Source organism: Natrix helvetica (assembly GCF_964273705.1).
Source record: "Natrix helvetica genome assembly, chromosome: 2".
NCBI classification, from domain to species: domain Eukaryota; kingdom Metazoa; phylum Chordata; class Lepidosauria; order Squamata; family Natricidae; genus Natrix; species Natrix helvetica.
The window spans coordinates 287370857-287398558 of NC_138552.1; the positions used below are offsets into that span (position 1 = coordinate 287370857).

The 27702-nt window shown below is 47.2% G+C and overlaps 1 protein-coding gene across 7 annotated transcripts in view; it reads left to right on the forward strand.

The window, feature by feature from the left end:
* The window catches only part of AKAP1 (A-kinase anchoring protein 1), an 81661-nt gene that overhangs the window by 21737 nt on the left and 32222 nt on the right, over positions 1–27702 (forward strand). For all 7 annotated transcript variants that reach the window (XM_081945326.1, XM_081945325.1, XM_081945328.1 and 4 more), the window contains exons 2-3: positions 20982–22617; positions 24705–24838. In XM_081945326.1, the coding sequence (XP_081801452.1) occupies positions 21006–22617; positions 24705–24838 (1746 nt within the window). In that variant the 5' untranslated portion in view covers positions 20982–21005. The remainder of the gene's footprint in view (positions 1–20981; positions 22618–24704; positions 24839–27702) is intronic.

Sequence of the window (27702 nt, forward strand, 5' to 3'; positions counted from 1 at the left end):
CAGCGCGTTCTGAAGCCGCTCAAACCGCAACCGCCCAGGCCCCAGAAGGGGAGTCAGGCCCCACAGCCCCAGCTAGGCCTCGATCTTCTAGGCCTACCGCCGAGGATAGACCATCCAGGGCTAGGCAAAGGGACGAGCTTAGGCGTTCCAGAGCCATTGAAAAGGCCATTGAGAGGGCAGAGAAGAGGAAGGCCAGGGATCCCAGACCTAGATCTAGATCCCCCAGGTCGGAGGCCCCTTGTCATTCCCCCTCTGTCAACAGGGGATTCAGCCCTTCTTCTCCATCTTCCTCTTCAGCCAGATCAGTTAGGAGTGAAGGACGGGGGGCTTCACCCCCTCCCCCAACTTCCCCTGGGACGGGGGCTTGGATAGAGATGACCCATTGGAAGGCCCCTCTGCAGGTCCCTCACGGGGTAGGAGGCCTCACAGGGATCATAGTTCCCAGGACTATGATTCTGACTGGGACGAGGAGGATCTAGAACACCTCCCTGAGAATCTTAAAAGATTAATCTCTGCAGCCATTTCCAAGGGAATAGCTCAAAGGGACAGGCCTTCCCGGCATTGTAAGATTACTCCTTTCAGTAGGACCAGGTCCAGAACCTCTTCTCCTTCCCTCATGAGCGAGGTCTCCTCCAGAGAAGAGGCCCGTCGTCAGGACGACTGGGGTTTCTCTGAGGAAGAGGATGCAGCCACTGATCAGCCCACCTCCTCCAACTTATTCATCCAGGCCATGTTTAAGCCCCTACTGAAGAAGGCCAGGAGGACCACTAAGGTGGGCACAGGGGACCCCACAGTGCCCCCGCCCAGGGATCCGGATATGGTGATGTTCTCTAACACGGCCACCAATAAAGAAGAGATCCCTGCTCCTCCGCTGTTCCTGGAGGTAGCCACCAGTCAGTGGGCTAGGCCTTCAAATTTTCCCCCCCCTGGCAGCAATGACAGGCGGGCTTATAACATGGAAAAGGCCTTCCTTCAGGCCATCCAACTTCCGGCCATAGATCAACCGATAGCTGCCCTGGTCTCGTCCTCCCCAGTGGTCTCGGGGGAAGCCGCAGATAAGCTTAAGCCGGAGGATAAAAGGGCGGAGCTCACCCTGCGGAAAAATTATAAGGCTTCCGCATGGGCAATGCGGGCGGCGGCCGCCGCCTCGTATTTTAATCGCACGACCGTTATGTGGCTCCGCCAGCTCCAGGATCGTATCCCGATCCAGGATGATCGCATCCACCAGGATTTAACTAAAATTATGGCGGCCTGCCAGTATTCGGCCGACGCAACCCTGGATGCGATGCGGTTCGGCTCCAGCGCCTTAGCTACTTCCGTGGCCGCTCGCCGACTCCTTTGGCTTAGAAATTGGCAGATCGATAATAAAGCCAAATGGGATTTAATAGCTGCCCCATTCGCGGGTCCCAATCTGTTTGGGTCTGCCCTAGACCCAATCTTGGTGGAGAATAAAGACAAGAAAAAGGTGATGCCCACCTCCACCAAGAAGGCCGAAACACGCAGTCACCCGTATCGCAGGCCTTCCTTCAGATCTTATGACAGGGAGCAGGAGCCCCGTTTTCAGCAGTACAGACAGGATAGGCCATACAACAGGCAAAGTTTTCAGGATCGCTCCAGATACCAGTCCCAGTCCAAGCGGCCCTTTCGCGGGGGGGGGGGGCGGCCGTCCCTTCCGCAGAGGGAAATGACTCAAATCCGAGTCATCCCATAGGCGGCCGCCTGGCGCAGTACGCGGACAAGTGGGACCAGATCACATCAGACGGGTGGGTCCGAGCGACCATTCGCCACGGCCTAAGACTGGAGTTCCTCTCCTACCCTCCGAGACGCTTCAGAACATTCTCCCCGTCCCGGGATCCGGAACGTCGTCGTCTTATGGACCTCGCCGTCTCACACCTTCTGGAAATCAGAGCGGTGGAGGTCGTTCCGGAGCCGGAGAGGGGACGGGGCTACTATTCAAATCTCTTTGTAGTCCCGAAGACCTCGGGGGGTTGGAGGGCGATTTTAGACCTGAAGCGCCTGAATCAGTATCTAGTTTACAGGCGCTTCAAGATGGCCTCCCTAAAGTCAATCTTGCAGGGCATTCGAAAGGGGGATTTCATGGCCTCGGTAGATCTGACGGAGGCCTATCTACACATCCCCATCCTCCGGTCTCACCGTCAATTCCTGAGGTTTTCCCACAAACGCAGACACTATCAGTACCGGGCCCTGCCATTCGGCCTGGCCTCGGCCCCTCGGACGTTCACCAAGGTCCTGGCGGCCCTGGCCGCATACCTGAGATCCATCCCAGTCAGACTCCAGTGTTACCTGGACGACGTCCTGGTGCAGGCAGGGTCCCTCCCCAGAGCCAGGGCAGACCTCCAGCTGACCATCCAATGGCTCCAGACACTAGGTTTCTCCGTGAATTTCCCCAAGAGTCACCTATCCCCATCCAGACAGATCCTGCATCTAGGGACAGTGATAGATTCCGAGTCAGGGTGGGTTAGCCTGTCCCCAGACCGCTTGGCCAGTCTGACTCAGTTGATCACGTCGATCAGGACAAAAAGGTCCGTTTCCACCCTGACCTTATCACGCCTCCTGGGGAAGATGGTATCCTGCATAGGGATAGTCCCCTGGGCCCGTCTGCATCTGCGTCCCCTTCAGTGGGCCTTAATACCAGCCCAAAGGAGAATGTTGAGCAACTCTCTACGACCGCTTCGGTTAACTCCGGAAGTGAGACGCTCGCTCAAGTGGTGGTTGTCCCCAGCATTGCGACAGGGGGCCTCTATTTGGGAGCCGGAGAGAGTACAAGTCACGACGGACGCGAGCCTTTACGGCTGGGGGGCCGTGATGGGGTCCGACATGGCCCAGGGACGTTGGACTGCCTCGGACCTCAGACACAATATAAATTGGCTCGAACTCAAGGCCGCGAGACTGGCCCTCCGGACTTTCCACCGCCAACTGCAGGGGCGACACGTCCTCCTGCTTACGGACAATGTAGCGACGAAGGCTCATGTCAACCGTCAAGGGGGGACTCACTCACGAGCCCTGTGGCGGGAGGCGCAGACATTATGCCTATGGGCGGAGAAACACTTGGCCTCTATTACGGCGGAACATATTTCGGGGGAGTCCAACCACCAGGCAGACTGGTTGAGCCGGGTGACTCTGGACAACGGCGAGTGGCAGCTGGACCCAGAGTTGTTCCGGAAGATTTGCCTCAGATTCGGCAACCCCCTTGTAGACCTGTTTGCCTCCCCCGGCAACGCACAACTGCCGAGATTTTTCACCAGATTCAAGACTCCAGCAGCAGAAGGGGCGGATGCTCTCAGAACCCGGTGGCCTCCGGGTCTCCTTTACGCCTTCCCTCCCCTTCCCCTCATTCCCAGAACCATTCGGAAGGTAGTCACAGAGAGGGCTTCCGTCATCCTGTTAGCTCCATATTGGCCGAGGAGACCATGGTTTGCGGACCTGGTCCAGCTCTCGGTCGTAGAACCCTGGAGGATCCCACCAGAAGAGGTAGTCTTGCGTCAGGGGTTCTTAGTTCACCCAGAGCCGCAGTGGCTACATCTGACCGCGTGGCTCTTGAAAGGGGATTGTTGAAAGGGAGGAAGTTGTCGTCAGGGGTCATAGCCACCTTAGAGGCAGCTAGGAGGCCGTCCACAGTTAGAATCTATAACGCCACCTGGTCGGCCTTCGCGAAGTGGTGTAGCCCCAGGGGGGTCGATCCAGCTAGGGCCACGGTTCCTGACGTTCTGGAGTTTCTCCAAAAAGGTCTAGAGGACGAGTTGTCCCATAATACACTCAGGCGGCAGGTAGCGGCCCTATCCACTATTTTGGGAGGAGAGGGCTCCTCTACCCTCTCTCGCTCTCCATTGGTGAAGAGGTTCCTTAAAGGGGCGGCCAACATCCGCCCGCCTCCTGTCCATAGGTTCCCTACATGGGACCTTACCATCGTCCTGAAGGCGCTGACAGGATCTCCCTTTGAGCCTCTCAGATCGGTCCACATGCGTCTCCTCTCACTGAAAGTAGTATTTTTGGTGGCCATTACATCGGCCAGGCGTATTTCTGAGTTGGGGGCCCTTTCTGTTCGAAACGACCTTTGCATGATTCACCAGGACAGGGTGGTTTTGCGTTTGGATCCTTCGTTCATCCCGAAGGTTAACACTCCTTTTCATAGGGCACAGGAAATTGTACTACCTAATTTTTGCCCCAATCCTACAAGGGAGAGAGAACAGGCGTGGCATCGGTTGGATGTACGCAGGGCCCTCCGTATTTATCTAAAACGGACGGAGGGCATTCGTAGGACCGAGGCGCTGTTTGTCTCGTTTCATCCGAGTTCCCTAGGTAAAAAGGTCTCGTCTTCAACCATTGGGAGGTGGATTAGGTTGGCCATCGTGGAGGCCTACGGAGCCTCTGGAAAATCCCCCCCCTCGGGGATTACGGCTCACTCCACTCGTAGTGCGGCCTCCTCAGCGGCCTGGGCCACTAGGGCGCCCTTTGAGGACATCTGTCGCGCGGCCACCTGGGCCTCCCCTACTCCTTTTATAAGACACTACCGCCTGGACACTTATGCCTCGGCCGAGGCATCCTTTGGGCGGAGGGTTCTCCAGCGGGTGGTGGCCGATCCTCCCCCTGGGACCCAGTCTCCCCTCCCTGGGACGTAGCGTGGGTATGTCCCTTCAGTGACCCCTCCCTCCACTCTACTGGAAAAAGAACGTTGGTCTTACCTGAACGTTTTTTTCGGGAGAGTGGAGGGAGGGGTCACTCTCCCTCCCTAGTTAGATAAGACAGGGTCTGGGAGGGGTAGGATCGGGTGGCCCGGGGCGGCTTTCCCTTGTCTTCTTACATCATGCAGATGCTGACCTTGACATCGCGGAAACTGGGAGCCAACGGGAGAAGCCGAAGGCTAAGAAGTTTTCTCTCAGTCAAATGGACCAATCAGGCTGTAATAACCCTTCAGTGACCCCTCCCTCCACTCTCCCGAAAAAAACGTTCAGGTAAGACCAACGTTCTTTTTCTAACCAATGATAAAATAACCCCTATATATTATAATAATCAGATTCTTCCTTTCTGTTAATTGCTAGTGTTAATCTACTCATTTCTGCGCAGTCTAATATTTTCTTAATCACATTTTCATCTTTAGGGGTTTCTGCAGCTTTCCAATTTTGTGCAAATATAATTTTAGCCGCAGTTATTACATGAATAATCAAATATACATTTTCTTAACTATATTTCCCTGGTAAGACACCCAACAAGAACAATTCAGGTTTTAAGTCAATATGTTGCTACATCATCTTCTCCAACCACATTCAAATTCTTGCCCACTATTTTTTCGCTTTTGTATGTGCCTTTTTATTGGGGCATCCCAATTTAATTTTTTTCTGTACCCCCACAACCTTGGTGGCCCAGCTTTCATTGCCTGAAATAAGCTTGGCATTGACAAGAAGTTTGGACACTTTGATGCCATGAAATGAAAGACGCAAGAATAAAAAAAGCCCACCCAGCAAGCAACTATCTACTCAAGGGAAGAAAGAAATTAATTAGGTTTCTAGAGAGCTTGCTTTTTTCTAGTGTCATGTAGTTACAGGTGGTCCTCAACTTATGACCACAACTGAGACCAAAATTTATGTTGCTAAGCGAGATGGTTGTTAGGTGAGTTTTGCCCCATTTTACAACTTTTCTTGCCCAAGTTGTTAGGTGCATCACTGCAGTGGCGAAGTTAGTAGCACAGTTGTAAAGTGAATCAGGTTTCCCCATTGACTTTGCTGGTCAGAAATCGCAAAAGGGGAACACATGACTCCATCACACAACAACTGTCATCAATATGAGTCGGTTGCCAAGTGTCCAGACTCTGCAGGGATGCTGCAATGAGTGTGAAAAATGTCCGTGTGTCACTTTTTTCAGTGCTGTTTTAACTTCAAACAGTCGCTAAATGAATAGGTGCAAGTTAAGGACCACCTTGTACCTAATTTAGTGGTGGGATTCACATTTTTTTTACTATCGGTTCTGTGGGCTTGGCTTCGCTTGGTGGGCGTGGCTTGGTGGGCGTGGCAGGGGAAGGATACTGTAAAATCTCCATTCCTTCCACACTCCAGGGGAAGGTTACTGCAAAATCCCCATTTCCTCCTGATCAGCTGGGACTCGGGAGGCAGACAATAGATGGGGCGGGGCCAGCCAGTGGTGGTATTTGCCGGTTCTCCAAACTACTCAAAATTTCCGCTACCGGTTCTCCAGAACTGGTCAGAACCTGCTGAATCCCACCTTTGACCGCATTGTGTTAATTCTGCGAAAAAAGTTAAATCTCAAGTCAGGGTGGATTTTGAAATCTCATTTCTGAAATAAAAGGCAAATAGCAAGAGTGCTACTTAAGGGAATCCCCCGAACTTCTGGGTTTGGTTTAACTGGGGGGAGCTTTGGAGGAAGAGTTAAATGATTTGGTAATTTGATTTTCCCCAGAAGAGAAAACAGCTCAGCAAATGCCTCTGGCTATCCAGGGCTAAGATTGTCAAGTGGAGATTCATTTAATCCAGGGGTGCCAAACTCGATTTCATTGAGGGCCGCATAAGGATTACGTTTAACCTTGGGGGTCAGGCTGGGTGTGGTCAAAGTGGGCGTGGCCAGCTTGACATCACTCGTCTTGGTGGTGCCTGTGGCCCGAGCGCTCTCCCAGGGGAAGCGGGCTCCTAAGCTCTGTTTTCGGCTGGGATGGCCTCCTGCAACTCTTTGCCACCAAAGCCACAGCTCGTGAGGGCCACGTTTTCACTGGCAGAGACACCATGGGCTGGTCCTTTGCTATTTCCAGGTCTCCTCCGTAGGCCAGATCTGGCCCTGGAGCCTTGAGTTTGACACCCCTGATTTAATCGCTACATTACCTGCAATCGCATCGGGATTCCAAAAATTGCTGCCAAAGTGCAAAGCTATAACTTTAAGGTTGTGCGAAGTCGTGTCCGACCCAGTCAGCTATTACAGTAAACAGGATCCTGAGTTAAGGCGGATCTGCCTTCTGGCTTTTCCTGGGAAGATCCTACACCATTAAAGATTTCTCAACTTTTGAGGATGGAGACGGTTTTTATTCTTGTTTACTGAAGCTGTCCAGGTACTCCTTGATTTACGATGGCAATTGGGACTGGGATCTCTGTTGTTAAGGGAGGTGGTTTTTAAGTGAATTAAGATCAGTCCTATGACCTTTTTTTTTTTTTTTGCCAAGGATGTTAAGTGAATCATCCCAGTTCAATGAGTCGTGTGGTTGTTCAATGAATTCGGCTTCCCCACCCACACGGACTTTGCTTGTAAGAAGCTGTCTGGGAAGGTGGCAAATGGAGATCACGTGGCCCCACCTACTGGTTGCCAAATATTGATCACATGACTGCAGAGATGCTATGACAGCCATAAGTTTGAGCATCAATGGTAAGTCACCCTTTTCAGTACCATGGTGACTTCGAATGGACACTGAACGAATGGCCGTAGGTCAAGGACTGCATGTAGTCATTTCAGAGGAAGAAGAAAAATTCCAGCTCTGAAAGTAAGCCTGCCTTCGCATGCGCAACAATCCTGTTTATTAGCAACCAGGTTTTCTTCTTTTTAGTACCCTGTTTTGCCGAAAATAAGACCTCCCCGGATAATAAGCCCAATCGGGCTTTTGAGCGTATGCTCCAAAATAAGCCCTCCCCTGAAAATAAGCTGTCCCCGAAAATATTTAAACACATGCCGGTCCCCGCCATTTACAATACAATAGCAACACAATACAATAGCAGAGTTGGAAGGGATCTTGGAGGTCTTCTAGTCCAACCCCCTGCCTAGGCAGGAAACCCTATACCGTTTCAGACAAATGGCTATCCAACATCTTCTTAAAGACTTCCAGCGTTGGGGCATTCACAACTTCTGGAGGCAAGCTGTTCCACTGATTAATTGTTCTCACTGTCAGGAAGTTTCTCCTCAGTTCTAAGTTGCTTCTCTCCTTCATTAGTTTCCACCCATTGCTTCTTCTATCCTCAGGTGCCTTGGAAAATAGTTTGACTCCCTCTTCTTTGTGGCAACCCCTGAGATATTGGAAGACTGCTATCATGTCTCCCCTAGTCCTTCTTTCTCTTAAGCTAGACATACCCAGTTCCTGCAACCATTCTTCATATGTTTTAGTCTCCAGTCCCCTCATCATCTTTTTTGCTCTTCTCTGCACACTTTCTAGAGTCTCCACAACTTTTCTACATTGTGGCAACCGAAACTGAATGCAGTATTCCAAGTGTGGCCTTACCAAGGCATTATAAAGTGGTATTAATACTTCACGTGATCTTGATTCTATCCCTCTGTTGATGCAGCCTAGAACTGTGTTGCCTTTTTTGGCAGCTGCTGCAAACAGCTGGCTCCTATTTAAATGGTTGTCCACTAGGACTCCAAGATCCCTTTCACAGTTAGTACTTTTGAGTAACTGGTTGAGTTACCAGAAGAAATTGAGTAATTTCTTCTGGTTGCTTGCTGCGCAAACAACATGAGGTGAGGAGAGGCCGGTGGGGGGGGGGAAGGGAGGGTCCCCATGCACCCCACATGCCTTTACCTAATGGCTGCTCCCGCAACCCTTCTATCACGCTAATAGCCGCTGCAAAAAGAGCAGCAGGTCCAGCGACACGCAACACCAGCGGCCGTGAGATGATCACACTCGCCGCCTCCTGCACCTCAAAAATAATAAGACCTCCCCAAAAATGAGGCCAATCGCTTATTATTATTTTTTTTGGGGGGGGGGAGAAAACAAGACCTTGTCTTATTTTCAGGGAAACACGGTAAGTGAAGTCCAGTTTCCTTCAAGTCAAGTTCAGCTCCTGGTGGCTTCAAAGAGAGATGCCTTGGTTTCCTTGCAAACCGTATGCCTGTGGTTTGCCATGGTCATTTCCATGGATGGTTTTATATTATTACCCAGTTTACCCTACTTTCTTGAGGTTTTTCTGGTGGTCTCCCATCCATGTGGTGGTAGTTAGCTTTTGAGAACGGCTAGTGCTACCACCTAGTCAGTGGTGGGTTCCGGATTCACCCACATGCGCCTGCGCGGAGCACGCATGCATTGTAGCTGCAAAAGTTACTTCCGCAAGCTTCCGCGACGTTCCCGCCGCTCGGCGGAGCGTCGCACAAGCGCTGTATGCGCCATGCGCGGAAGCGCCGACCGCTTTAAACCACGGTAAGGAGCGCAGGCTACTGTGGGTAGACACTCTGGAGCACCGTGGAGCACCGTACCGGAACGGTACCCGGTGCTCCGGGCAGGCTCCGGACTGGGGCGTCCTGCCTGCAACCCACCACTGCACCTATTAGTAGTGTTCTGTATTGATAAAAGCAGATACAGTAGCCCTTGATTTATGACCAGTCATTTAATGACTGTTTTGTCAGGGGAAATTTCACCCTGAGCTAATGAGGTATTAGACCGACGGCTTTTCCAAACAGCATATCTTCAAGAAAGCGAAAGTAAGATCCAGTAACAAGTTCTAATTAAAACAAACTTTTGATATGAAAATAAGAAATAAGAAAATAAACAAATCTATCTAATTGTTACATTTTGGCAAGAGCAGTTTGTCGCCCACCTTCTTGGCAGACGAACAGAAGATCAAAAGGAAAGAAGTCTCTGGAATGTGTGATGTGCTATAAACGTGTTAAGCATGCGCAGTAAATCATTGCTGATAAGGACCTATGACCTGCGCAGTAACTCTTTCAGTTCAGCTAGCAAACAATTAACGCAGTGACATGTTTGAAGTTACAATAGAGTCAAAAAAAGGTACTTATGCCCCTTTGTTGATCTGCTTGTACCATCCCCTTGGTCACGTTTAATCATTGGCAACCAGCTTCCATTTATGATCAGGCGCAGTTTCCCTTGGCCCTATGATCAAGCTTTGTTCTTTTCATTCTGTTTTCCAAGAAAAAAAAGGCCCTTTGGATAAGCTGGATTCAAACTTATGACCACCTGATTTGCTTAATGACCGTGGTGACTCAGTGACCATAATAAAAACAGCCATAAAATCGAATCTTGTCATGTGGTGACTTGACTTCCGACTAAAAGTCAGGGCTCAATTTTGGTCATCGGTTGAGGACTGCTACCTGTATGGCATACATTTCTAGATAATTTTGCCCTTATTACCAGAGTTGGAGTTTCAGGTGCCAATTTGGTTTTTTTTTTTAAAGAACACGTTGCTGTAGCATATATTTATGTTCTTAATGAAAACAATAATTGGTGCAGGACTAGACATGACTGAACTTCTTCTTACAGCATGAGTTCATCACCCTAAGGTTGGGTTTTGGCTTAAGTTAGTTAAATCATTAAAATTCAACCTTTCTGATTTGTAAAGCAGGATTAGTGGTTTAAGAGGCAGCATTACTCAACCTCATCAACTTTGAAATATCTGGACTTCAACTCCCAGAAGTTTGTGGGCGTGCGGGCTAGAGAATTCTGGGAGTTGAAGTCCAGACATTTTAAAGTTCCAAGGTTGAGAAATGTTGCCTTAACCCACTAATCTAGCCGATCCTGCTAATTATGGCTTTTCATCACACATGAAAGCAATTTGCACTTCCAAGATTCATTTTATCTCAGAACAGTTCTGTATTTCTGCATTTCTTAAAGGCACAGAGGTAATTCCTCCCCCCCCCCCCAGGTCACCGTAGAAGATCAGTGATTTTGAAAGCTTTTCGGCCTTAACAATTTCTGTGTCTTCATAGAAAAACTTGAAAGGAACAAGTAGATGCCAATACTGAAAGCTTTAAATAGATAACCCCAGCAGCTAAGTTCCTAGCTTTAAACCTATTGCGTCTTGTGAAGTGTTTTTTTTTTAATTTAATTTTTCATTCCATGGTGTCAGATTGACACCCTGGATTCTCTTGTAAAAAAATATCATAAATGTTAGGGCTGGGTATGCTTTGAAAATGATCAAGAAGGGTCGTTTTGGATCTAGGGTGAGTGAACTGCTTTCCCACTCTTTCATTAAAGCAGCCCAAGTTTATTTTTGTTCTCATGCCAGCATGAGGTAAAAAAATAACAGAATTGGGAGGGACCTTGGAGGTCTTCTAGTCCAACCCCCTGCTCTTGCAGGAGAGGTACTATGCCATTTCAAACTAATGGTTATACAACCTCTTTTTTAAAATCTCCCATTGTTGGAGCACCCACAACTTCTAGAGGTAAGACGTTCCATTGTTCTGTCAGGAAAATTTATCCTCAGTTCTAAGTTGCTTCTCTTCTTGATTAGTTTCCATCCATTGCTTCTTGCCCTGCCCTCAGGTGGTTTGGAGATTAGCTTGACTCCTTTGTGGCAGCCCCTCGGATATTAGAACGCTGCTATCATGCCACCCCTAGTCCTTCTTTTCATGAAACTTGTAGTTGTTGTTGTTAGTTGAGAAGTCGTGTCCGACCCATCGTGATGGTGAACCTATGGCACACGTGCCACAGGGGGCACACAGAGTCCTGCCTGCAGGCACGCGAGCTGTCGCCTCAGCTCAGATACACCGTGCAGCCCGTTTTTGGTCCCAGGAGGTCGCAGGGAAGTCCACTAGGCTCAAAATGGGGCACGGGAGGTCGAGGGTTCGGGCGCGCTGTCACTCGTGCATGTGGGTGTTTTCGGCACGCGATGACAAAAAGGTTAGCCATCACTGCTCCAGGCCTTCCTGCGCTCTACCATCCCCCGGAGTCCATTTAATCTCACGCTGACTGCTTCCGTGACTCCATCCAGCCACCTCATTCTCTGTCGTCCCCTTCTTCTTTTGCCCTCCATCTTTCCCAGCATGAGGCTCTTCTCCAGGGATTCCTTCCTTTAGGTGGCCAAAGTATTTGAGTCTCCTCTTCAGGATCTGGCCTTCTAAAGAGCAGTCAGGGTGGATCTCCTCTAGGACTGACCGGTTGGATGGCCTTGCAGTCCAAGGGACTCGCAGGAGTCTTCTCCAGCATCCGAGTTCAAAGGCCTCAATTCTTTGGTGCTCAGCCTTCCTCATGGTCCAAACTTCACAGCCATGCATTGCAACTGGGAAAACCAGTCATCAAACTAGACATACTCAGTTCCTGCAACTTTATATGTTTTAACTTTCAGTCCCCTGATCATCTTGGCTGCTCTTCTCTACACTCTTTCTCGAATCTCAATATCCTTTTTTATACTATGGCAGCCAACCTGGATGCAATATTCCAAGTGTGGTCTTACCCAAGGCGTTATAGAGTGGTACTACGCTTCATCAACTTTTTCCAGATCATTTTAAAAATATGCACAGCTTTTTAGGCAGCTATTTCTTGCAAATGCATGCAGTCCGCAACTTTTAGCGACCGTTTGAAGTGACCCATGACCTCTCCTTGCACTTAACGGCTGTCCTAACATCCCCAGGGTCATGTGATAAAAATTCAGGCTCTTGGCACCAGGGTATGTATTTACGATGGCCGCATGTCCCAGGGCCACTTGATTGGCATTTGCAATCTTCCCTTCCCCCAAGCAAAGTCAATGGGGAAGCTGGATTTGTTTAATGGTTCACTCAACAGCTGCAGTGATTTGCTTTATGACTGTGGATTAAAAGGTCATAAAACTGGGTGTGATTCGCTTTGCTTAACAATGAGATCGAGTACTACTTATACCATCGTGCATATTCAGATAGACCTCAACTTAGCAACAGTTCCTTTAGTGAATGTTCAAACTTACGTCCTTGGAAAAAAGTGACATGATCATTTTTCACACGGATGACTGTTGAGGCATCCCTGTGGTCACATGATCCAAATTCAGATCCTGGGCAATTCTTCATACTTAGGATGGCTGCAGTGTCCCAGGGTCCTGTGATTTTTGTGGCCCACCAGCAACCAGCAGCGCTGGCAGCCTATTCGGACAGTGAGGAAGTGGTTGGGGAGAACCTGGGCCAGTCCTGGAGTCTGGGGAAGGCTCTGATGAGGGCTCTATGTCGGAGGCAGAGGGGCCCAGAGCCGTATGCCAGATATCAGCTGCCTTCAGAGTCAGACATCAGTGAGGCAGGCGAACAGCTGGAGCCTGTTCCCAGTGTGCGCATGTGAGTTGCCAGAGACTAAGGAAGCAGCTAAAGAACGGGTCGACTTGGGAGGAGGGCCACAGATGGACGATGAATGGCCCCTTCCCTAGGAAATAAAAGAGGAGCGAAAGGGGAGTGGAGTTTGCAATTAGTTCGCTTAATTGGCCTGTGACCGTCGGAGACTCCTTGCCATGTTTTGCAGATATCGGCCTGTCGGCTCTCCAAGCCAGATAAGGTCTGTGACTGTAAATCCTCCCTCGAAAGACTTTGCTGGATGTGAATAAGCAGAATTCACAGGAAATTAATGGTGTTTTTTTTTTGTTGGGACAAGGAGATTGCTTCCTGTTCATGGGAAGTCTAGGTCAGAACAGGGATCATCTTTTGAAACCTTCTGACATGCAGAGTCAATGGGGAAAGCCAGACTCACTTAACGGTTGTGGGCACAAGCGAAGAATCACCTATAATTGCATGACACTAGGAAAAAGCAAATTCCCTAGGAACTTAATCCATGCAGAATCTTACCAGAATTTAGCAACATAAATTTACGGCTCGAATTGTGATTGTAACTGCAGGATGAGCTGTATTGGTTTTTCAAGATTGCCAAATATTTTCCAATATTTTTTCAATATTGCCCAGTGTGTGCTTGTGTTTCTCTCTCTCTCTCTCTTCGCAAGCATTGGTTCCTCTGCCTGTTCTCACTCACGTAGGAAAATGGTATTGAAGCTATTCCACTCGATTTCTTCCAGGATGGAAGTCATCATGATTCCCTAAATGTTGGGACAACTAGCAGGTGGGGACGAAAGGTTTACCCATCCACCTGAATTGCTATTTTTCCACTCAGAGGGAAGTTTTTTGTTCTGAACATTCTGCGGTGGGCGTCTTCCTTCTGCTAGCGAGGCAGAAGAACTAGATTGTGAAGAATTCCTAGAGAGTCTCTGTAACCTTGAGCAATCTGCTTCATGGCCTTGGATGTGTTTACATGCCATCTGTGGCTGGGGATTGGGAGCGTATTCTGCTGTCTGAATGGACAGCTGTTTATTCCAACATTCCCAAAAAGGGCCCCATCTATTCTCCACAAGGAAAGGAATGCCAGCCTTGTCTTTTTATAACTCAAAGGGAGTTGTGCACAAGTAGGGACTGAAGGCTGTATGAACCTCCTTAAATTCATCTTGGATTGGACTCTAGAACTGGGGAAATGGGCCGCCTTTTTGGCCAGAACATTTGGTGCAGGGGGCATGGATAAAACATGCGCTTCCCTGAAGCTCTCAAATTTTCCTGACATTGACTTGACTTCTGGCAACTTTGCTACTAGTAAGCCAGTCACTGCATTGCACATCCTTCTTCATTCGGTGCAGTTGTTAGAAAAAGGCGCGTCCTGCGAAATTGCGTTTTTTCTTTTGATTTTAAATCTCTGGTCTCCAAACTTTTTTGATTGTACGCGCTTATCGATTTTAATTTTTTAGCAACCGTTACTAATAGTTGTGTATTTATTTATAAACATATACATTTGCAGAGAGTCCTTGACTTACAACCATTTTCGTTTAATGATCGCTCAAAGGGCATTGAAAAAAGTGACATGACATGACCATTTTTCATGGGGACGCAGTGGTTAGAATACAGTACAATACAATACAATACAATACAATACAATAGTAGAGTTGGAAGGGACCTTGGAGGTCTTCTAGTCCAACCCCCTGCCTAGGCAGGAAACCCTATACCGTTTCAGACAAATAGCTATCCAACATCTTCTTAAAGACTTCCAGTGTTGGGGCATTCACAACTTCTGGAGGCAAGCTGTTCCACTGATTAATTGTTCTCACTGTCAGGAAATTCCTCCTCAGTTCTAAATTGCTTCTCTCCTTGATTAGTTTCCACCCATTGCTTCTTGTTCTACCCTCAGGTGCTTTGGAGAATAGTTTGACTCCCTCTTCTTTGTGGCAACCTCTGAGATATTGGAATAATGCTATCATGTCTCCCCTAGTCCTTCTTTCTCTTAAGCTAAACATACCCAGTTCCTGCAACCGTTCTTCATATGTTTTAGACTCCAGGCCCCTAATCCTCTTTGTTGCTCTTCTCTGCACTCTTTCTAGAGTCTCCACATCTTTTTTACATCGTGGCGACCAGAACTGAATGCAGTATTCCAAGTGTGGCCTTACCAAGGCATTATAAAGTGGTATTAACACTTCACGTGATCTTGATTCTATCCCTCTGTTGATGCAGCCTAGAACTGTGTTGGCTTTTTTGGCAGCTGCTGCACACTGCTGGCTCATATTTAAATGGTTGTCCACTAGGACTCCAAGATCCCTTTCACAGTTACTACTACTGAGTATGGTATCACCTATACTGTACCTGTGCATTCCGTTTTTGTTGCCTAAATGTAGAACCTTACTCTTTTCACCATTGAATTTCATTTTATTAGATAGTGCCCAATGTTCAAGTTTGTCAAGATCCTTCTGTATCTTAAGCCTATCTTATTACAGGTTAACTCTGCCGACTGCCAGCAGTTCGATCCTAACCCCGGTTCAAGATTGACTCAGCCTTCCATTCTTCAGAGGTTGGTAAAATGAGGACCCAAATTATTGGAGGCAATTTGTTGACTCTATGAACTACTTAGGGTTAGGGAGACCAAACCCCAGGCCATGAGCTGTTCAGAACTGGGCCACAGAAGCAGCAAGCAGTGGGCAAATGCATCCACACATGCTCCATTTGCACAAGCAGTGGGTGCACATGCCCATCACTTGCGCAAATGGAGCTGCGCATGTGCATTTGCCAGCCACTCATTTAATGAAAAGAAGGACAATGGGAGACATGATAGCAGTCTTCCAATATCTCAGGGGCTGCCACAAAGAAGAGGGAGTCAAACTATTCTCCAAGGCACCTGAGGAAAGAACAAGAAGCAATGGGTGGAAACTAATCAAGGAGAGAAGCAACTTAGAAACTGAGGAGAAATTTCCTGACAGAACAATTAATCAGTGGAACAACTTGCCTCCAGAGGTTGTGAATGCCCCAACACTGGAAGTCTTTAAGAAGATGTTGGATAGCCATTTGTCTGAAACGGTATAGGGTTTCTGCCTAGGCAGGGGGTTGGACTAGAAGACCTCCAAGGTCCCTTCCAACTCTGCTATTGCATTTGTAGTTGTATTTATAATTTATTTATTTATTGTATTTAAGAAGCGTCCATCTCCCTCACAGAGGGACTAGAAGACCTCCAAGGTTCCTTCCAACTCTGTTATTTTGTTCTGTTCTGTCAGTTGCCTCTTGAAAAAGCTCCTTTGGGGGCTTCCCCTTTATTATAAATAACTCAAAGCAGTCAACATACATAATACTCCGTATTTTTCGGGCTATAAGACGCACCAAGAGTTTGAAGAGGTAATTTTTTTTAAAAAAGTTTTTGCACTCTGCAGGCCTCCCAAATCCTTTGCACGCCTTGTTTTTTGTGAAAAACGGAGCCTGCAGAGAGTTTCAGAGGTCTGCAAAGTGCTCCTGGGGGCTGGGGGGGGGGGGAAAGATCCCCCCTTTGCTTGCAAAAAATGGGGCATGCATAGGCTTTGGGAGGCTTGTAGTGTGCTCCTGGGGGCCTGGGGGGGGGGGGAAATGAGCAAAAAACGGTCTGTTGTTTGCTCATTTTTGCCCTCCCCAGCCTCCAAGAGCACTTTGCAGGCATCCTAAACTCTCTCCACGTCCATTTTTGTGAAAGGGGTGGGTTGGGAGGCCAAAAATGCTGCATTCAGTGTATACGTCACACCCAGATTTTCACCCTCTTTGAGGGGAAAAAGGTGTGTCTTATACTCCGAAAAATACGGTATTTTCCTCACATCAATCCTATGAAATGGATTGGGCTGAGAGAGCGGGACTGGCCCAAAGTCACCCAGCTGGCTTCCATGCCTAAGGTGGAACCAGAACTCACAATCTCCTGCTTTCTTTCATGTGGAACCATCACCTGTCCCCCCCCCCCCCCCAGTCCGCAAAGATGGGGGAACTCTGGCTTAGAGAATCCTGTAAAATACCATGAAGCGGTATATAAGTCTAAGTGTTATTGCTATTTTCACACTTAGCAACCATTGCAGAATGCCTGTGGTCAAAATATTTCTGCTTGGCAAGTGGCTCATATTTATGACGTTTGCAGCGTCCCAGGTCCTTGTGATCTCCTTTTGTAACCTACTGACCCACAAAGTCAGTGGGGACGCCAGAGAATCACTTAACAATTGTGCCACTAACTTAACAATTGCAGTGATTCACTTAACCACTGGCAAGGAAGTTTGTCCAATGGGGTAAGATTCACTTTGTCAACTGTCTTGCTTAGCAGTGGAAATTTCGGGCTCAATTGTGGTCGTAAGTCAAGGACTTAACCTTTGAGCCGGTGCTGACTCTTGGCCACTTTCTGGATTAGTTGCTGGAGTAAGACTTTCAAAAACAGTTGCTTCGATCGTTCCCTTCCAAAAGCTGGGAGAGAGTGACTGGGCCAAGGTCACCCAGCTGGCTTTGTGCCCGATTGTAACTTCAAACTGTTGCTGAATGAATGACCATAACTTGAGGACTATCTGTATTATAAAAACAATATTATCTTTGAGTGACTTTTTATGTTATTTCAACCAATTACCATGGGAATTTCGTCAAATTCTACCCCCAAAATAAGACAGGGGCTTATTTTCTTTTGACCCACAAAATAAGCGCTTGGCCTTATTTTCAGGGTGGCCTTGTTATTTTTGAGGTGCAGAAGGCGGCGAGCGGGGTCACCTCATGGCTGCTGCTGTGTTGCAGTATTTTCGGGGAGGGCTTATTATTTTTGAGGTGCAGAAGGCAGCGAGCAGGGTCACCTCATGGCTGCTGCTGTGTTGCAGTATTTTCGGGGAGGGCTTATTATTTTTGAGGTGCAGAAGGCAGCGAGCAGGGTCACCTCATGGCTGCTGCTGTGTTGCAGTATTTTCGGGGAGGGCTTATTTTTGAGGTGCAGAAGGCGGCAAGCAGGGTCACCTCATGGCTGCTGCTGTGTTGCAGTATTTTCGGGGAGGGCTTATTATTTTTGAGGTGCAGAAGGCGGCGAATGGGGTCACCTCATGGCTGCTGCTGTGTTGCAGTATTTTCAGGAAGCGCTTATTTTCAGGGGAGGGCTTATTTTAGTGCATGCTCTCAAAAGCCTGATTGGGTTATTATCCAAGGAGGTCTTATTTTCAGGGAAACGGTATATTACCAGGAATTACTTTGGGAGATTTTTCAGTATATGTTAGAACAGGGGTGCCCAATCCTCGGGGCATGCCTGACTATGGGACCGTGGCCTATTTGGAACCAGGCTACGAGAGAGGGGGGGCAAGGGTAATAGTTCCCCACCTCTGCTCTACCTGGAACACACTCAGTAAAGAGAAGAGCATCATTATCTTCTCTTTGGGCATGCATAAGCGCACCAGTGTGCTACTGTCCCTGTCTTACTGTCTCCATTTATCTGAATTTACTTCCTTCGTTCATGTTTATGTTCATACCTATACTTGTCATCTTGTACATGTTTAACAAACAAACCAATAAATCAGGTCAGGGGCTTTTTATGGCTCTGATTTTTCCGATATTCACTTGGAATTCAGCTTCTTATAATTTAAATCTGTTATCCAGTATCCCACATCCTGGAATAAGAGAAAGGTCTAGACCTCGGCTGTGAAATCCTGTCATGTATTTGAAGAGTGCCTGTTGTGTTTCTCCTTCAATCATTCCTCAAGGTTAAATTAAACCCACTTCTGCCTGCCTCTTAGTTCATAATCCTCTGATCAGCCTGATTTCCTTTCCTTGAACCTGTTCCAGTTTCTCTAAATCCTCCTTTAAGTGGAAAGTCCAGAAGTGGGCATAGGACTGAAAGTGGGTAGCAAACCAGAGTCAAACAATTATTTAATTGTCATTTGGAAATGATGTTTTGTTGGATATCTCATCCCATTTGTGGCTTATATTCGGTTTGCAATCAATCTTAATTTTCCCTAAGTATTGATAGCAAGCTCAGTAACACCCTGCCTTTGATTTCTGTTTTCTAATGCCGTTTAGATTTGTCTTCACATTGCATTTTATTACTTTCAGCCCATTTCCCTACCAAGATGGTTTTTGAATTTGACTATGAGAATACAGGGAGTCCTCATTTAGTGAATTCCCCATTTGTATTTGTATTTATTAGTTTGTCAAACATGTACAAGATAGCAGGTATAAATATAGACATGGACATGAACGAAAGAAATGAATACAAATAAATGGGGACAGTAGGACAGGGATGGGAGGCACGCTGGTGCGCTTATGCACACCCCCTTTACGGACCTCTTAGGAATGGGGTGAGGTCCATGGTAGACAGTTTAAGGTTGAAGCTGTGAGAGTTAGAGGATGTAACAACGGAGTCAGGTAGAGCATTCCAGGTGTTGACCACTCTGCTGCTGAAGTCATATTTTCTGCAATTGAGTTTGGAGCGATTTACCTTGAATTTGTACCAATTTTTTTGCCCGTGTATTATTGAGGTTGAAGTTGAAGAAGTCGTTGACAGGTAAGACGTTGTAGTAGACAATTTTGCGTACTGTGCTTAGATCATACCGCAGGCGGCGCAGTTCCAGATTGTCCAACCCCAAAATTTCGAGCCTGGTGGCATAAGGGATTCTATTGTGAGCAGAGGAGTGGAGGATTCTTCTCGTGAAGTACCTCTGGACCCACTCAATCGTATTAATGTCCGATATACAGTGTGGATTCCAGGCAGAGACGAGCTGTATTCGAGAATTGGTCTGGCAAAGGTTTTGTGTGCCTTAGTTAGAAATACAATGTTACCACAGAAGAAGCTTCACAAAATTAGGTTAACAACTCTTAATGCCTTTTTGGCAATGCTGTTACATTGCCAAAAAAGGCAATGTTGGTTCACAGTTATAACAGTGAAAAAGTAACTTTATGGATCATCCTCGTATTTACAACCTTTGTAGGTCTGTAAAGCCAAGTGAGGATGGAAGCAGAGTTCCAGTTTCACTTAGTGACCAGTTCGTTTAATAACCGAGTTGCTGGTCCCAATTGTGTTCACTAACCGAGAGTTACCTGTATTAGTTGTCTTTCTCTCTCCTCACTTTCCCTTACTACCTTGTGTTATGCTGTGGCTTGATTTGTGGAAGAAGAGGGGGCTAGAGGTTGCTTTTAGAAGGAAGAACCGGCTATAAATTAAGTAAGCCTTCAAATGGGTATGGATTTTATCATGAGTATCAGGACTGATAGGAATTAAGAGATAATTTAAAGATGGGCTTCTTGAAGGAAATGCTGCGGTATGCTAATGTTTTGTTTAAGTCAGTGTGTTGTAGCCCGCCAGCAGAGCTGACATCAAATGTGGACAGTGAGGAAGTGGTTGGGGAGAACATGGGCCAGTCCTGGAGTCTGGGGAAGGCTCTGATGAGGGCTCTGTGTCGGAGGCAGAGAGGGGGCCGGAGCCCTATGCCAGTTATCAGCTGCCTTCAGAGTCAGACATCAGTGAGGCAGATGAACAGCTGGAGTACGCACATGCACAGAGTTGCCAGATGAAGGGAACAGCTAAAGAGCAGGGGTTGACTTGGGAATAAGGCCATAGGTAGGCGATGAATGGCTCCTCCCAGAGGAAATAAAAGAGGAGCGAAGGGGGACTGGAGTTTGCAGGAGACAATTAGTTCACTTAATTGGTTTGTGACTCCTTGCCAAGTTTTGCAGATACTGCCCTGGCAGCTCTCCAAGCCAGATAAGGTCTGTGACTAAATCCTCCCTTGGAAGACTTTGCTGGATGTGAATGAGCAGAATTCACAGGAAATTAATAAAAGGGTTTTTGTTTTTTTTTTGGGACCAGGAGTTTGCTTCATGCTCTTGGGAAGCCTTGGTCAGAACATAGTGTTTCTCAACATTGATAGCTTGAAGTTGTATGGACTTCAATTCCCAGGATTTCCCAGCTAGCTATGCTTCATCTTTTTCAAGCTGCCAACGTTGAGAAAAAGTCGTACCTTTTCTGAACATGGTTAGACAACTGAAGTCTTAATACGGCCCTTTTTTCTCCTCTTCTTTTTCAGGTTTAATTTCTGAGGGTGAATGAAATGGCGTTGCGCTTCCGCAATTTTCTGCCGTTCACCATCCCCGGAGTGCTGGCACTCATCGGCTGGTGGTGGTTTTCTTCGCGTAAAAAGGAGTGTGTCAGTAACCACGACAGGCAAGATCTTCCCAGCTTGGAAGAGCGCCAGAAATGTTCTCCTCCGAAGGAGCCAAGTTCTTGGAAAACTGGACAGTCGGACAGTGAACTTTCTCCACCTCTACAGGTCAGCCAGTGTAGCGATTCACCCTTTCAAGAACGGCCGACACCTCTAACAGAAGACAGCGCCCAAAGCTTAGGAACGTTGAGAAAAGACCTTCCTGTTGGGGCAACACTAATCCTCCAACCGGATTCACTTCAGGACGACAGTGGAGAAGTGGAAGTGATGGGGCCTCAAGGTGTCCTTGGCTCCCCTTCGCCCAAGATCTCTCTTCTGGATGTACAAAGAGTTGATGACTCCCAAATGGATGAGACAGCCAATGAAGGGAAGCCTGATTCCAGTCAAGCATCCAACCAAGGGCTGTTTGCATCTCCTGGTTCTGAAAAATGGGAGGACAATAGCAAAGATGGGATGGTCCAGATCAGTTCATCCGAGAGGTCTTTGAGAGAAGACCAGTGTTCTGCATCCACCTTTATGGATTCTTTCCCCGACACCTGCTCCAGAAAGATAACTAAAGAAGTTCCTGATGAGATGCCTAAGGGATCTGTTGAAACGGAAGAAGGGAGCAATAGCAACAGTGGCAAAGGAGAGACTGCAGTCGGGACACTGACCAAGTATGTTGAACCTGCTAGGTCGGAGATGGTTGAGGAAGGGATGACGTCCAGTTCAAAGACTGGTAGCATGTCAAAGCACAATGGATGCAGAGAAGTTGGGTATAAGGGTGGTCTGGAAAAAGAGAGGATAGGAGTCATTAGTTTAGACAAACAAGAAGTGGAGAAGATCGAGCAGGTGGCCATGCAAATCATTTCCAATGTCATCCGGGCAGCCACTGAGGAAGTATTATCAGGGTCGGTCAGTGATATGTCAGAGAGGATATGCCAAATAGCAAGCCAGGTGGATAGTCCTCGGGAGAAGGTGTCCACTGGAGTTGTTGGCCAAGCAGAATCCAGCCAGGGTGGTGACTGTGTGAGCCAGAAGGTTGCTCCTGTGGAAGTATCTCCCCTCCTGGAGGAGAACGTCAACCGTCATGCTACCTATTCAAGTTGTTTGACTCACGGCCGATTGGTCAACCGAAGTCACAACCGGCTCAGAGACTCCAGTTGTCCCACCAGGCGGTCTGTTGGTGGCCTGACACCAGCTACGAACCACGAGGAGGAGTTTGAGGATGGTCACATAGTGATGGAAGATTCTGGGTGCAGCGCCTGCACCTCGGAAGATGGGGCTAGTGCCGAGGATCTCTTGAAAAGTGCTTCATCTCCACCTCCACAGCACCTGGATCGGTTGAATGCCTCCACCATCAAAGACTCAGAGAACACGTCCGCGTCGATCCAGAAGCCACCTTCCTCCATGTCAACGGAAAACAGGGTGCCATACAGCAATGGCGTGCTGAAGGAGGACTTCCCGCCTCTGAGCCACGAACAGCCATGGCCCACAGAGGCCGATACAGACCACTCAGGAGGTGAGGATCCTCTTTCACCTTAACTAAGTACATGTAGTCCTCAACTTAAAACCGTTCAGTGACTATTCAAATTATAAGGACACTGTAGATTACGTGTGACTTATGGCAATTTTTCACATGACACTTGCAGCATCCCCAAGGTGACATGATTAAAATTTGAGGGTTTTTAAAAATATATTTATTATTAAATTTGTATTGCCGCCTTTTCGCCCATGGCAACTGGCATGTATTTATGATGGATTCAATGTCCTGGGGTCATGGGATCACCTTTCCCGGCCTTCTGACGTGCCAAGGCAGATTCATTTAACGACTGCATTGCTATCTTAACAACCAAGGTGATTCACTTAACAACTGTGGCAAGAAATGTCATAAACTGGGGCAAACCTCACTTAACAACTGTCTTGCTTAGCAACGGATGTTTTGGGCTCAGTTTTGGTCATACATCGAGGACTACCTTTAGATCCAGCTCTTATTTTTCTGTGGTAAAAGGTGGGGTAACTTCTTCAGAGCACCTCTAATAAGGTGGATTACTGAAATTTCTTCATACTCTTTGAAATGTTAGGATCTGAGCACCAATAAACCTATAGTGAAGTTCAGGGAAATGGAAGTTTGGGTGAGCTTGTCGATCAGAAAGGTCGTCGGTTCGAATCCCTAGCACCATGTAAGAGAGTGAGCTCCCATTACTTGTCCCAGCTTCTGCCAACCTAGCAGTTCAAAAGCACGTAAAAATACAAGTAGAAAAAATAGGGACCACCTTTGGTGGGAAGGGAACAGCGTTCCAGGCGCCTTCGGTATTTAGTCATGCTGGCCACATGACCACGGAGACGTCTTAGGACAGCGCTGGCTCTTCGGCTTTGAAATGTAGATGAGCACCGCCCCCTAGAGTAAGGAACGACTAGCACATATGTGTGAGGGGAACTTTTACTTTTACTTACCTGTCAAAAAATTGATATGGTCAAACCCACCCAGTTGTAAATGCATATTGAAAAGGAATTTTAGTCATATGCCGCCATCTTGACTTTTTGACAGAAAAAAAGAAGTAGTTTCAATCACATTGAAGTAGTAACTGTGAGAGGGATCTTGGAGTCCTAGTGGACAACCATTTAAAGATGAGCCAGCCGTGTGCAGCAGCTGCCAAAAAAGCCAACACAGTCCTAGGCTGCATCAGCAGAGGGATAGAATCAAGATCCCATGAAGTGTTAATACCACTTTATAATGCCTTGGTAAGGCCACACTTGGAATACTGCATTCAGTTTTGGTCGCCACGATGTAAAAAAGATGTGGAGACTCTAGAAAGAGTGCAGAGAAGAGCAACAAAGATGATTAGGGGACTGGAGACTAAAACATATGAAGAACGGTTGCAGGAACTGGGTATGTCTAGTTTAATAGAAAGAAGGACTAGGGGAGACATGATAGCAGTGTTCCAACATCTCAGGGGTTACCACAAAGAAGAGGGAGTCAAACTATTTTCCAAACACCTGAGGGCAGAACAAGAACCAATGGATGGAAACTAATCAAGGAGAGAAGCAACTTAGAACTGAGGAGAAACTTCCTGACAGTGAGAACAATGAATCAGTGGAACAGAAGTTGCCTCCAGAGGTTGTGAATGCCCCAACACTGGAAGTCTTTAAGAAGATGTTGGATAGCCATTTGTCCGAAATGGTATAGGGTTTCCTGCCTAGGCAGGGGGTTCGACTAGAAGACCTCCAAGGTCCCTTCCTACTATTGTATTGTATAGATAGATAGATGATAGATAGATAGATAGATAGATAGATAGATAGATAGATAGATAGATAGATAGATGATAGATAGATAGATAGATAGATGATAGATAGATAGATAGATATGATGATTGATTATAATGAGAGAGATTAGATGTTAGATAGATTAGACGATAGGGAGAAAGAGAGAGATTGACTGGAGGGGCATCACCTGGGCTAGAGAAGTTTGTTCTGCCCACCTCTATAGCTCCTTATGTAAAGGGAGAAAGCAGAATGAGAGGATCAAAAGGGAGTTTGCTGCAGTCTCTTTTGCCCAGCATTTCATCACCCTGTAAGTGAAGGAACGTGGCTGCTTTTCTTTTTTAGGCTCTGACGTGAACAGCATGGACTCGGTGGACAGCGGTTGTGCTCTCCGCAAGAATGACAGCTGCCTGACTGCCAAGATGGGAACGGACTGCAATAAGGCAGAGCTTGTCATCTGGGAAATTGAAATACCGAAGGTAACGTCCAGAAAATTGTCTCTCTACCTAGTCGTGATTTTGCTTAAATGGGGATTCCCAACTTTTTCAGTTGGGCACTTTCTTGGTCCTAGTGCCTGCCATTTAATGTGATTCCTCCAATGTCCACATTCTCCTGATCTTGATGGCCTTCATATGTGGTTAACAAATTGGGATCTTTTCCTGAGTTGATGGGTTTGGAGCATGTACCTTTCTGGGAATTTTATTAAGGTAAAATTAAAGATAAAATTTATTAAGATAAAATCTAGCCCAGAGACTTGGCCTAGAATAGCTGTCACCAACTGGTGGTCTGTGGACCACTCGCGGTCCATGAAAAAATGTTGGTGGTCGGCAGAAAAATTATTTGCATTCTTTATATTGCACTAACCGGGGTCCTCAAACTATGGTCCCTGTGACAGATACGTGCAATGAACGTTTCTGTTGCTGCAGAGAGTCTCCCCCTTCGGGGTCTTTTTGTGTAGGTCAGAGAGGGCAGAAATTCCAATTTGGGGTCTGCTTCAGCCTCCTGGTGCGGGGCTTTGGGCGAAAGCTGGAGGGAAATGCCGCTGGTGGCGAAGAGCCGGAGGGCCTCGTTCCTGTGGGACTGCATCATGAACTGGCTGACCATCTCAGCCCACAGAGCCTCCAGGCGCCAGTCCCTGGCCTTGCACTCCCGCAGGTCTTCCCTCTGCTTGGAAAGCCTATGCTCGTAGTCCTCAGTGAGTTGCTTCTACTGAGCCTCCTTCTCGGTCAGATCTAATTTGAACTGAGCCAGATGTTTTGCCGACTCTTTCTCCTGGTGGCTGCATTCCAACAACTGCTTCCTGTTGGGGCCCTAAGGAGCCTGGGCGGGGAGGCGAGGAGAGGCTGGGAGGGGAGGGGCGAAGAGGCTGGGGAGGCACCCCTCATTGTGAGTGACATTGAGTTTGCCACACCCACCCAGTCACATGACTACCTAGCCACACCCACCCACCTACCCAGTCATTCAGCAGATTATATTGGATATATATATCCAATGGGTGGAAACTAATCAAGGAAAGAAGCAACTTAGAACTGAGGAGAAATTTCCTGACAGTTAGAACAATTAATCAGTGGAACAGCTTGCCTCCAGAAGTTGTGAAAGCCCCAACACTGGAAGTCTAAGAAGATGTTGGATAGCCATTGGCCTGAAACGGTATAGGGCTTCCTACCTAGGCAGGGGGTTGGACTAGAAGACCTCCAAGGTCCCTTCCAACTCTACTATTGTATTATTGTATTATTGTATATTAGTTGTCCGTGGGATTTAAAATTATGAATTTAGTTGTCCCTGAGGTCCAAAATGTTGGTGACTCCTGACCTCGAAGACCTCCAAGGTCCTTCCAATTCTGTTATGATGCTGATTACGTTAAGCCTCCTTGTATGACTTCTTCTTACATAGTATTTGTGTTTACTTGTACACCATCCTGAGTAATTCAGAGTTGGCTCTATAAATGTGACATCTAGATACCAGTAGTCCTTGCTTAGCAACCTGAGTTGGAACTGACAATTCTGTTGCTAAGCAAGGAAGTCGCTAAATGAAACGTGTGACTGTGACGGGCTTGTGACCTCAACTTGTGACTTCACTGCCAACGTCTCTGTTGACCCTGCTTGGCTTAGCCAGTTGTGACGTGCCTGAAGTCAGCCATGTGACTTCAGGACATTAGGATTGTCGTAAGTATGAACACCAGTCATGAAGTTCATTTTTCAGGACTGTCAGAACTTCAAACAGTTGCTAAACAGGGCAGTCATCAAGCCAGGATCACCTGCAAATAAAATAAATATAAAGACACGCTTCCTTGGTGGCAAGAGACAAATAAGGAGTGGAAAAGTCTATGTATGGCAGGGGTGTCCAAACTTGGCAACTTTAAGACTTGTGGACTTCAACTCTCAAAATTCCCCAATGCTGCAATTCTGTGCAATGCAGTCGAGAGCTTCCGAACATTAAGATAACAATGAAACGTTTTGCCGCTGTAGTTAGTACTAGTCATAAATGAAAACGTTTGTAATGTAGCAGGAAAAAAAAGTTGTAAAAGTGTAGGACTCAAGGTAGTTTTGTTCTGGGGTGCATTTGTGTCGCCCTTTTGAGGTAGACTAGAAAAGAAATCCCAAAACGTGAGTGTTATGTAGGTAGTCCTCAACTTACAGCCATTGGTTCAATGAGCATTTGCAGTTACAACAGGACTAAAAAAAGGATTTATTACCGTTTTTCATACTTACGACCATTGCTCCCTCCCTGTGGTCACATGATCAAAATTTAGACGCTTGGCAAACTGACTCATATTTATGACGGTTGCTTCCCAGGGTCATGTGATCCTCTTTTGCGACCTTCTGACAAGGAAAGTCAATGGGGACGCTGAATTCACTTAACAACCATGTTACTAAGGGCTGCAATGATTTGCTTAACAACGGTGGCAAGCAAGGTCATAAATTGGGGTGAAATTCAGTTAATAGCTGTCTTGCTTAGCGACATAAATCGACCCCAAAATTTCTGTGGCTAAGCGAGACATTTGTTAAGTGAGTTTTGCCCTATTTTGAAACCTTTCTTGCCAAAGTTGTTAAGGGCATCCCCGCGGTTGATAAATTAGTACCCCGGTCGTTAAGTAAATCTGGCTTCTCTGTTGACTTGGCTTGTCGCAAAAGTGGATCACAGGTCATAAATAGGAACCAGCTGCCAAGCGCCTGAATTTCGATCACATGACCGTGGGGATGCTTGCAAATGTTGTAAAACTTTTGAAAAACGGTCATCCCTCACATTTTTTCAGTGCCGTTGTAACTTTGAACGGTCACTAAGTGAGCTGTTGTAAGTCGCGCACTGCTTGCACAGCTTCTCTTACGTCTTTGCAGCCCTG